A 12,568-nucleotide genomic window follows, 5' to 3' on the forward strand; every position below is an offset into this window, starting at 1 on the left:
TTTGAATAAATTCTGCTTTATATGAATACAAAAATAGATCTGCTAATAACAGGGCGCAATTGTTACCCATGGTACCCATGAGAATTCCAACAGATTATTTGAAGACCTGATCTCCAAAAAGTACATAGATATTGTCAATCAGACACTCATGCATATTTTTATATCAACTTCAGAGTACTTGTGTGTGTATAATCAGAATTTTTTTTTACAAAATAATTTTGAAAATAACCAATGACAAGGTAAGTATATTTACGAGTTCAATTTTTATTGAAAAAGTATCTGTCTATATATCAAAAAGCATGAGCTTTACTTTATCGTAGGGAACGGTATGATATCATGTTTTGTTTAGATTTCAGAACTGGTCCATATTTCATAGTCTCAGTCAAATCGTATGAAAGGGAACGATATTTACTCAACATCAAAAGCAACTCTATTCTTTCATATACATGCCAATGTCATTCAAAGAATTTAAATATTGTTTGATTTGTAGAATATTCATCTTATTGCATATATCAATACTCGACGTACATGATATTAAATATTTCATCCATGATTAAGAACTTTATGATATTTATAAAACGTAAAATAAAGACGACGTCGAAAATCCTTCTAAAGGACAGATAATACAAACAGACTTTAATAAGTTTTTAAAAAATCATGAAAAGAACAACTAAAGTCCTGTCAATATAAATAAAATGATTAAGTTTAATCGAAGAGATTTTAATTTTGTATTCGACGTTTCACGATAATGTCCTATAAAGTGATGAAAAATGTCGTATAGATTTATGAGGGTTATTTCATCACTGAAAGTATACAATTTTTATTTTTATTTTTTTAGAAAGAGAGATTTGATATTTGCATCTTTTACAACCAAAAAGGCCCAAAAATAAATATCGATACAGACATCCATTTTTTTGGTTTTATCTGTCCTTAAAGGTCAATGAAAACAATACATGAGCATGGATGGAAAAGCGTTCACCGTATACATAAGGTGTCAATTCACTTTAAAACAAATTTTATGCAGAAAAAAATCCTTGTTTAATATTAGTATAGGAAAATTTCATCACAAGAACTTCCTAACATAATTACTTCAAATTACTATAGTAAAGACAGTTAATATCTGTACATGTATGTAACATTTATATTAAGCCAAAGTATAAAAAGTTTTACTTTAGTAAATCAATGTTCCATTTTATTTACTTGAATCAAAGTATCAAGATTTTACCACAGTAAATTAAAGGTCCATAGTATTCACAATAGTTAAACAAAGTATATGTACTTTTCCTTCCTTGTAAACTATAGTTTACTAAGCAACTACATGAGTATTATTTTCTAAAGATATTGTACATTTTGTTAGGTTTTTCAATTATCAAAAAGATATTCTTTAAATTTTGTTTACTAGAATTCTTCTGTTTTCTCGTTATATATTTTACAGGTCAGAATGCTGGAGAACTTTTCTAGGAAAATACAATTTTGACTTGCATTTACCATTTATTTAATATTACTCACATTGACGTCGACGAACATTACGGAACATATCTTTAAGATGATAATAATTCTGGACAATTTAAATGGACGATCAATCAAAATGATTTGGTTGATTCTTTCTTTGACACAGTTTTCTTTATAACATACACGCCTAAACTACTAATCAGTCATAGCATGTCTGATAAAACTTATCACTGTCAATTAGTCAGGCTATAAAGAGAATTTATATGCGCCTAATTGGTGAAGAATAAATATAAACCGGATGTGATAAAAGAGAAAAGTAAGCCAGCTCTAGATTATCTACTTTCTTTTTCTGTCATTTTATGGTGCAATTGTACAGGTGACTCTTCGTTTATGTGTTATTCATTATTTTTCGGCTTACGGAAGATCACGTACATTATATTGTGATTGTGTGATAAAAGAGTAATGCATTTCTAACTTCAAATATAACAATGCCATATGTATAAGAAATGCTGGGAAAAATAACATGTCAAACATACATTGTTATATTACCCTCTACTTATCATTTATCATTTTTAGCATAGCATTCTACCTTATCATGGTAATTTAAATGTTAAATTATGAAAAGAAATATTTCTTGCATTTTGTTGTTAATGTCTCCCAGTTGATACCATACGCAAAAGAATGCTCTACGTACGAACAGTTTCTTAAGCGAGGCAAGCTATTGAAAAATAAGTTGATGAAACAAGAATATCAAATTGTTGCGTTTAAAGTCTACATTTCCCAATTCCTATGATCGATACACTGGACTTGTCAGTAAATACGATCTATCATTCAGTCCAATGTTGACTGATGTTTTTCATACAAATTGTTAGGCCATTATTTTCACACTGAATTGTCTACTGATTTTTCCGTATTTCCGATCATGAAAATGTGCACATGGCAGGCATGATTGGTCGACAGGGAATGCTTACTCCTCTGTGGCACCTTATCCCACCTCTGATGTTTTTAGACGTCCGTGTTAGCTCTGCTCCAAATTTATATTGTTTCAATAGACTTTTGAGCCTGATTACTGTTCGCAAACTTCATATTTCATTCATCGAAGAATAACATGATGTAAAGGAACCCATACAAAAAATGGTTTTAATTCCATGGACAATGCACCATTAGTGTATGTCAGGCTTGGAGTAATGCTGTATGTAATGGTAATGCATCGCAATGCATTACTTGTACGCGAAGTAATGCTAGTAATGTGTAATGCAAAAATATCTGCATAACATTTAATGTAATACATTACTTTCCCAAACGTAGAGTAATTCTGGCATTACACAGCAAAAAAATGCTTTTTTTGTATATACCCATTAATTAAAAATAAAAATGGACACAGAAATTATTGTTATGATTAAATTTAGATTATTTTTTTAAATAATAGAAATGAAAAAAAAACATATTAACCTATTGAAATAAACTATGTGTACTATTTATAATTGATAGTGACAACTAGGTTACACATATCTAATTTCACACAAAATTGACATTATTAATTTATAATTAAATACCTATAATCCTGATCAAAAACCTAAATAAGCAAATCACAACTCCTGCTTGTGTTATTGGAATGATGTGATATTGAGCACTTGAAGGAGAGATGCTGAAATTGCACAGTTTAAATTTGAAATACCAATACAGAAAAGTCTCATTATTTTATAGTTATTTAATTTAAATAATTAATACATATCAATTGGAAAAGTTTAGCTATATTATAAAAGAGTTATTGAACTTATATTGGTGAATATATACTTAAATACACTTTATCCTTTATAATAGTATTCTGTGAAAAGAAATATATTGTTGGCAATTGAAAATCTGAACTTCCTATGAATAATCAAAAGATACTTCAGTAATTTACAGTGTAATAAATAAAAGTACTTGAAATCAAATTTGAATCAACAAGTTCACATTTGAAGCGTTGGGGTTACAAAATAGTTGCAAAAATTTTGTGATTTATATTTGAAAACCTTAAAGTAATGATAATGGTAATGCATTAATTTCTTAAAGTAATGGTAATTCAAAACATTACTTAAATAAATGAGAGTAAGTGTAATGGTAAATTAATTTCAAATTCTTGAAATAATGGTAATGTGACATTACTTCACAATGTTATATGCTCCAAGCTCGTTGTATGTCTTATTAACATATATTATCCAATACGTTTATCCATGAACCTTACTGCGATATCTTTCAAAGATTTCCTTTCTGTGTTAAATTCGGTTATTTGATTTTTAAGCTATCCGTGTTTTTAAAAGACTGCTACCAATGCAATCCTCCTTAACAATGATAAGATTCCTGTAAATTGTGCTAATTTTAAAACTATGTTATAATTGCATTTACAATAAAATTTATAAAGAACTCACAGAATATAAAATAAACAACAGAATAGACATGATACTTGCTTTGTTAATCATAATTTACCTTTCTAATCTCAACCCCTCCCCTTTCAAATTTCAATGGGTTTTTTTTAATATTAAACAGCTTGATCTGCCCTGTTTTGGTTTTTTCGTTAAAAAATTTTCTTTTATCTACAAAAAAAGATAACAATAAAAAATATCGCAAGAATCTTAAATGTAATTTATGCAGTCACCCTCTTTCTTAAGATTTGTTATTTACATTTGCGATCCAAAAGATTTTTCACATCACAAAGCAAATAAAGAAGCGAACTAGTGTTGAGGTTTGTTATTGCAATGCATTTGTTAGGTAATTCCTTGTTATGCGTCAAAACACATGCATATAAACATAATACAGACAACAGGACTAACAGATAATAGCCTAGCATGTGATCTACTACTACGGTTTATATAATTTACTGTATGATTAACCTCATTTCTTCTGCACGTTGGCACATTTTCTTTACAATGTCTTGGTTATATCATATTGTGGTAAAAGTACTGAAGGGACTAATTTGGCATTGCGTTTTTTACCTAATTATGGATTCAAACCGCAAATGCACATAGTGATTTTTCATCTGATATAGCATGTTTCTTTGTTAAAATTTAAGGAGTATTCACTACTTAAACCTTATTCAGATCGTTTACCAAACAATGTAATTTTTTTATTAGGAAAGTATCATCAATATAGTTTTTGGACAGCATCGAAAAAACTTCACTTTTATCTATCCCACATTCACTTTATGTACCTTCAATTTGGTCATTTTTAGCTCTTTAGAGCATTCAAATTATTTTTTACATCAGTATTTATTTCGGGAAAAAAAACGAAGTAATTTATTCATTGAATAAAAGACTTTTTCAGCATATTTGCTATGGCATTTGACGTTAAAGACAAAACTGGCTTCCATATAAGAAAATAAAGAAAAAATTAATCTCAAATATCATTGATCTTTTTTAAAATGCACTTACAAATTCGCTAAGAATGAAGAAAAAATATCTTTGAGAAAAATTGCGTAAATTACGTTTGTCTTCCAGTTGCAAATTTCTCCATCTAGAAAAACTCTCAAATAAAGGGAATATTTTACTGATATTATATAACCAGTGGTCTTAAAAAAATTTACATTCTTTCATAAATGCACGTGCAATGCATTGCATTGTGGGGGCGTGTAAGTATGTCGCTGCAAAGGCAAAACGTCTCCATCATACCACTTTTATAAGTTATTTATCTTCAGTTTATATTCATTCTACTACCGGTGGGGGTGGGATCGAATACCACCATCTGTGTCAGGAAATGTTGACAGCGGGAATTCGCTTGGGTCTTTGATAAAGGAAAGCTGTTTATTTCTCGGGAAATAAATACAAAGACGGTCTTGCCATGGAAAGTGGCACGAGAAAAAAATTTATGATTCTAGGGATGTGTAAAGACATACACGGCTATGTTAAACATGAGAAGAATTACAGTTATCCTCTATCTATAAACTTGATACCTTCTACAATTACTTTGTGTCTTTTACATTTTTCCTATATTATTGTTTCCTTTGAAGTCAAACAAAACAACCATTGATTTTAAATTGTGTATATTTGTCTGTCTGTTTGATAATTTAAAAATTTAAATCAAAAATTTACTTCAATGTCGATCGTCTTACTTATTGTTTACTGTTGAGTTTAGAATTGTGCAAATTGATAATACACACACAACTTGAACATAGCGAAAATCTATATTTCTGTTTTATTTTGAATAATATTGAGTATGCAAAGAAACATGTGTAAATAATGTGTCTGGAAATATCTATGTTACTACTTGTTTTAATATTATTGCAAATAATATTCAAGATACAAGAGTATCCGCGGTCACATGGATATGACGTGCCTGACAAAGCCTAAAACACAACAAACGAAAAACGACATGCATGATCTTGATGTTGATTTAAAAGATGTACAATAACAGGTGTTGACATTCGACCATATTGACCATTGACCATGCTGACCAAACTGTCCAAATACCATGAACAGGTTATACCATTTGACATTACATGAAGTAAACCAAAGCGGCAGACAGACTATTTTATATGACATTTTTCGGGAACATTGTAACCTAGGCGCACTAAATCATGTAGGCTTATTAGCACATGATGAATTTGTTAGTGCTGACGATCTATTGAAAGAAGTTTGTCAAAATATTTTTTTTTGTTTCTGCAAATCTGTTATCTATTATTCAGTTGAATCTCTGAAGAAAAAAGTGGTACTTAAGTCATTGAAGATGGTACTGATAATCAGTAACTTTAAAACAGATCTTTTTCAATATAAATAAAAACATTCAGCTGCATCAATTTTCACCATTATCATAAAAATGTTAAGTGACTTTTAATTGCATATTTAAAGTTATGGAACAAAATGGGATAATGTGGATAATTAATAATGCTTGAAAAAATATACTTTTCAATGCGCATTGATATATTTATCATATATACATTATAATTCGCACTTATCCTTACTGAATACGATTATCCTGCTATGGATATAAGATTTTATGCTGGATTAATACTTGGGTTTTTTTTTCAATATTAATACTTATGTATCATGGCATTTTTTTATTATCTTAATGTAATCTCTATTTAAATGTAAAGAACAATGCTACATTGCGGTGAATACTCTAAAAGGAACATTGACTTCCTTGTCCATAACGCCATACTATATTAAAACAAGTATACAAATACGAAAATAATGAGCAACTACAATATTGCAACAAATATACAAATGTAAACTAGATGTGGCAGGATGCGCGCGCATTTTGGACATTCATTATTGCTTCCCGGTGTGATATATATATAAATAGGGGAGAAGATGTGGCCTGATAGTCCCTGGTTTTGGTGTTTGGTGCTTATTCCATCTGAACATTTCTCTTCATTATGGGGATCTTAGTGCGTCTTTTGATTCTGAGCAGCGTAGCAGGTAAATCATTAGGATATATATCAATTTTCAATTTTTTCTCTTCATTCGCTTATTCAAATTTAATATTATATGATCTAAGGGAGAAAAAAAAAGATTAACAAATATTCAAAAATCATTTAGCACAATTTATAAAATTTTCTTTTAAGATTACAAAAATTGTCAGTCTTTCAAAAATATTTCATACTTTTCTTAATAATTTCATCGCGAAGAATGCTTACTTTTTAGCATCATTTCCTTCCATGTAAGGTACACTTCTTTTCTTTAAATAATTGGTTAAGATTTGCAGATAGAAATATAATATTCTTTGTAATTTTATGAGATTAATTGGTTTTTGATTAAAATAAAGGGATCTATTTTTTTATTATATACCTTTCAGCTCTTACGTCATCAGTTTGTGAGTATATATTCACTACATACTGTATCTAAAGGTGTATATAGACATTTTATTCAACTTGTATTGTACTTTAATGTATTTTTCATATCTTGGTCTTAAGTTCGATGATAAAAAGTAATGATATTTTCATGTAAAGAATTGTATGTTTAATCAATATATCTTTGGTCAATATAAGGTTACCGGTTGGTTAGTTAGTTCAATGTCATTATTGTCAAACATTTCAACAGATCTTCAAGAAACGCATTGGATATATAGATTATGCAATTATATTAAATAATCTCTATTCAAGCAAACAATATCTTTAAACTAGGATGATCAGTTCAGAAATATTAACAATGATGAATCAAATAATGTAGCATTAAGACCAACCCTTTTTAAGTGGATTGTTAAATGTTTTGTTCTAAAACTTTGTAAAAGATTTTTCCTTAATAGTAAATTTGGTAAGATAAAAATATTATTTCTAATTTTGGTCAACATATCATATGCCTCGTAAACCATGATATGGGATATAATTTGGGGCAATAGTTCTTTAAGCCAACAATTCAAAAGTAAGTAAAATCAGTGTATTACAATTTATGACAAATATTCATTATTTCTCTCATCGGTTTACATGTTAGGGATGATAAGAAATCTTCTGTGTTTTTATATTAATTGTTTGATATTGACTTTTTACCATAGGTAGTTTTTTTTTTCATTTATTTATTTATTAATTATTCATTGGACGAGTTCTACCATTAAAGACTGTGTTTAAATAAACAAGCATAATATTGTAAATCCATCTCATTTATTACTATAATCAAGTAATGAAAAAATCTCAATTAGAGTTGTCGCATACAGGATCAACCTAAATAATTTTGTCTGCAACGACATAAACCCCTAACCATTGATTATCGTTAACCATACCTCTTATTGTTTGTTCCTTGTTTTGTTTGATATTCATGTTCTCAGTTACAACACTATTTTGTTCAAATAGTATATGACATTAGGCATCTATGTAATGGTAGATGGATGCATACAAAAACACATTTCCGGAAGATTTTTTGTTTGTTCCCTGTCAGGAAAAGACATAAACATGATATCTACACATGTAAAACAAAAAATGATGACGTGGAAACCCTGCGTTCCGGTCACTGATGACTTATATTAGTATGAATAATTTATAACTCCTTTGAAGAAGCACAAATGACTACGATTTATGTTATATAACGATATTCAAGTCGAAAAAAATTGGATTCAATACAGGTTATTTGAAAAAAAAATACATGGTTACGGTTTTGAGATATATTTCTAAACTGCGAAAAAAGAATGTTTGCAATTATTATCTTTATATGTGAAAAAAAATTGTTTCACTTATTTTCTTTCTTCTGGTACTTGTAAATTACCGTGATATTGTTATAAAATATATATATTTTTTTATTTAAACAGATTCAAACAATGTTGAATGGGAATTTTAATATAAAAAAGCGGTATTATTAGAAATTTTCTCATTGATTGTTTAGAAAATACTTTTCAGATTCAATGAAGTTGTGAAATTTTACTGTTTTTGTCATTAATAAATTTGGAAATCTTAATTTAAAGAAACGCTTAACATATAAAGTAAATCATGAATAAGCAGTTAAAAACAACAGAATAAGAAAACTCAAATTCTTATAAACATTTTAAACACTTGAACTGTTTTATCAGTATGAGGCAACAAGTTATTCTTTAACATATACAAAAAGTTTACATAGAAAGGTAGTATCAGTGTCTATAAATAGATTTATCATCTCGCGAGAATTTGTTGATTCTTACTGTTTTCATCTTTTGATGATCTTTGTTTCGACAAAAATGGTATTAAAAAAAAACTCGGAGTTTATAAATGTTAACATTTCTTTCTCTTTTAGTTTGCTAATCAAATGCATAAATAAAAATAATTTGATTATTTTCATTAGTTAAAAATTTCATTGAAAAAGGTTTTTTTTTTAAACTAAAATTTGTCCAATTTTCTAATAAAAAAGAGCCCTGTAGTTATTTTCTCATTTTAAGAATAACATATATGATCATTCAGATAAAGTTAAGTAATTAACGAAATTCAACACAAAAATACGCTTTTTCTTTTTTTTTTTCCAATTAGAAAATGTTTTAATATATATTTTAAAAACATTTAGTTGTATCTTTTTGCAGTTCTGCGCGTGATGCCAAGGTCACAATGTGAGTATTAGCTTTCTCGTGTATGTGTGTCTGTCTACGTGTTTTTTTTTGGGGGGGGTGGGGGGTGGAGAAGATTATATAAAATCTTGAAAAAACAATACAAATCTGTGAACAGGACATAAACACGGACTCTGCAAATTCCAGAGGTATATTTTACTGTGTGAAACGGTTTCTGTCCCAATAATTTTCTATAAAAAATTCTTTCCTCTTTCAATTTTAAAATTTTCGACAAAATAGCTCTTATTTTTGAGTTCACTTAGGTTATTTGCAATTAACAATAGCCGTTTGCGACACTCATGAACATTTTACAAAATGCTGTCAATAAATGTTTCCACATACACTGTGTCACGTAAGTTTACTATTTAAATGTTGAAAGAAGACATGTCTATGTTTGCAATATAATATAATTCAGCACAGTTATTTACGATTTATGTAAATTTATGGGTAAAACACATATAAATTGAACAAACATAAACCAGTACAATAAAATTGAAAAACACACTTATATAATCCATACTCAAGAGCATGCTTCGAGTACGGTCATTTTTTAAACTGAGACAGGCTACTGACAGATAAGTTGATGTTGAAAGGAAATCAACAACAAATTTGTATTGTTTATAGACTTTTTAGAACGATAACTTTACGTTATTTTCACCTTTTTCATTATTTTCCTTTTACAGCAAGTAGGATATTTTCCAGAAGATCAAGACCACAGTTCAGCTTTGGAGCTTTTTCATCGAGTAAGTATCTTTGTTGACACAAAAATTACAAAACTGATAGGGAATGATTTTTTATGTCATCTTATCAATCAGCAAAATTGCATTTTTATTCATTTTGTTATTTACAAAAATGTTTAAAAATTACTGAATATAGCGAATATTTATTATATTGTTTTCTTCACAAAGCTACTCATTTACTTTATTACAAATACTAGAACAACATAAAGCAATCACAATTTTTTTCAACTAATTTGAAATTAGTTATTAGTTTCCTTTCGAACATAATGTCATGATTTTAGCATTACTTACTTTCACCAATGTATGTTCTTAGATATAATTCACGACGATGACCAACAATGACTAACATGCACATACGCTTCTGTTTTGTTTTGCACCAAAACCTAATAACGTTGGTAAATGGTGCATTTATGCACTTAATAAGAACTAAGATTGGCGTCTTTTACTAACTTTTCTGGTTATGTCCCTTGTTTCTAAATATAGTATCTGATGCAGACACCGTGAACCTTGGAGGAAGATCTCTGGGACTCCAGAACGGATTTGGATGTACGTTCATTTTCTTCTTTTGAATATGCAGTTACCCTTTTTTTATTCAATAAAATAATCTAATTATACCAAAAAGTTGATTATTACTCACTTTCTATTTTCAATTTTCAAATTCCCACATTTTTTTCCCAAAAAAATAACAAATAGGTACAGAATCTGACTATCGTGTTATGAATTCAAGCCTTCATTTAAACAAAAATCCATATCTTTTTATTACAGCATCCGGTAGAGGGTATTTAATGTTAAGTAAGTATGATTTTCTTGTTTTTGAATGAAAATATCAAAGCTATCAAAGTTTTTAGAGTATTTATGACATTATATGTAATATAAACGTTTCAAAAAATACAAAATGTCTATCATTTGAAAATAAATCGCATTGTTATTATTAATTAACTTAAAAAATTATATAATTAATTAACTAGAGGATAACTTATTTTTCAATTGTTTCAGATGGTGACACACCCGATGCTTGTAAGTTTTTATGATTCTAATTATATTTTTAAAAATTTCAACCAATATACTAAAACACATACAATAAAACAATTTAAGTGAATGACAAGGCCGGCTGAAATAGCTTTTCCAAATATGTAATTTGTCACAATCAATATCTTCCAATTAGAGAGTAAAAAAAAAATACGTTGTAAACAATTCACAGAATCAGATTTTGCTATAAACTTTCTTTATAGGGAATATCTTGACAAATGTATAAAAACAAATACACCGGTACATTTATTTGAATACATCAAATCTGAAATAATTTCTTCAAATATGTGATATGAGTCTACATCATTAACCTCCTCTTATTCATTCTCTTTTTCAGTCAATCCATATGATTTGGGTAAGCTCCTCTAAAGCTTTTTTATATACTGTGGAACCTCATTATCTCGAACTACGATATCTAGGATAAAATGTATGTGTCGAAATACGTTTAAAGTCCAAAAAATTCATTTTTATTTTAAATGAAATTTACTCTATATAATTTGAACCCTCGGCTATCTCGAAGTTATTTTTCTTTTTCAATGAGTTAAAGAAAAGGATATCTGGCTGTACCGTATTGTATGTACATTTTCAACGTTCAAAATCTCTTATTACATAAACATAAATACATCATTGGTTTATCTCTCATTTTATCATTTAACTTTTTGCAGGGGATGCACCAGATATTTGTAAGTATTCATTAATTATATTCTATTAATTAATCTATTAATCAATATTAATTAATGTCATCCAAATGATCACCTACGATTAACAATAACAGAGCAACAAATAAATACTTGAGTATATAAATCTATTTTGTATGTTATGGTCTAATTTCGAAGGGACCAGACTTCTGGAATGGTTTTGACTTTTTGAATTCAAATCTTTTCATGTATATTTCAGATCCAATCATTAGCGGATCAAGCTTAAATTCCAGAGGTCTAGGCGGTTATCAGCTTATGTATGGTAAGATTCCTATTAAATAGTTGACCTGTCTACAAGTATTAATCATCAATGTGTACATTTGTATAAAATCTTGGAAAATTCCTATTGAAAAGAGTTTTTCCCCTTATCTCTTCTCAACTTTTAAAGTTATGAATTCAGGAATATAGATACACTGTATATTTTGTTAGTAGTCATTGATTTTAACACAACAGACTCCACAATATTGAAAAAAAAATAATGTGACATGAAATTATGAAAAAGAATTCAATAGAATTGAAAAAAATCAAGATCTTAAAAATTAATGTATTGAAATGACATTTCATTTTTTTTTTTTACAGATCCTGATAATACATGTAAGTATATAGAGAAAAAATGACAAGTGTAAGAACATTAAAATCATAGTTCTTGACGAATGTAAATGAAAATGAATATTA

At 28.3% G+C, this 12,568-nt stretch overlaps 1 protein-coding gene across 1 annotated transcript; it reads left to right on the top strand.

Moving 5' to 3' along the window:
- Positions 1–6,764: 6,764 nt before the first annotated feature.
- LOC133201008 (uncharacterized) lies at positions 6,765–12,175 on the top strand. Its single transcript, XM_061336811.1, has 10 exons — positions 6,765–6,845; positions 7,222–7,239; positions 9,403–9,429; positions 10,110–10,169; positions 10,650–10,712; positions 10,932–10,958; positions 11,163–11,183; positions 11,533–11,550; positions 11,861–11,878; positions 12,093–12,175. Exons 1-10 carry the CDS (start codon positions 6,803–6,805, stop codon positions 12,173–12,175), a joined length of 378 nt encoding a protein of 125 aa, XP_061192795.1. The 5' UTR covers positions 6,765–6,802.
- Positions 12,176–12,568: the final 393 nt, after the last annotated feature.

Source organism: Saccostrea echinata, unplaced genomic scaffold (assembly GCF_033153115.1).
Source record: "Saccostrea echinata isolate AGI-Se365-2 ecotype Australia unplaced genomic scaffold, CSIRO_AGI_Sech_v1 ptg000042l, whole genome shotgun sequence".
Classification (NCBI taxonomy): domain Eukaryota; kingdom Metazoa; phylum Mollusca; class Bivalvia; order Ostreida; family Ostreidae; genus Saccostrea; species Saccostrea echinata.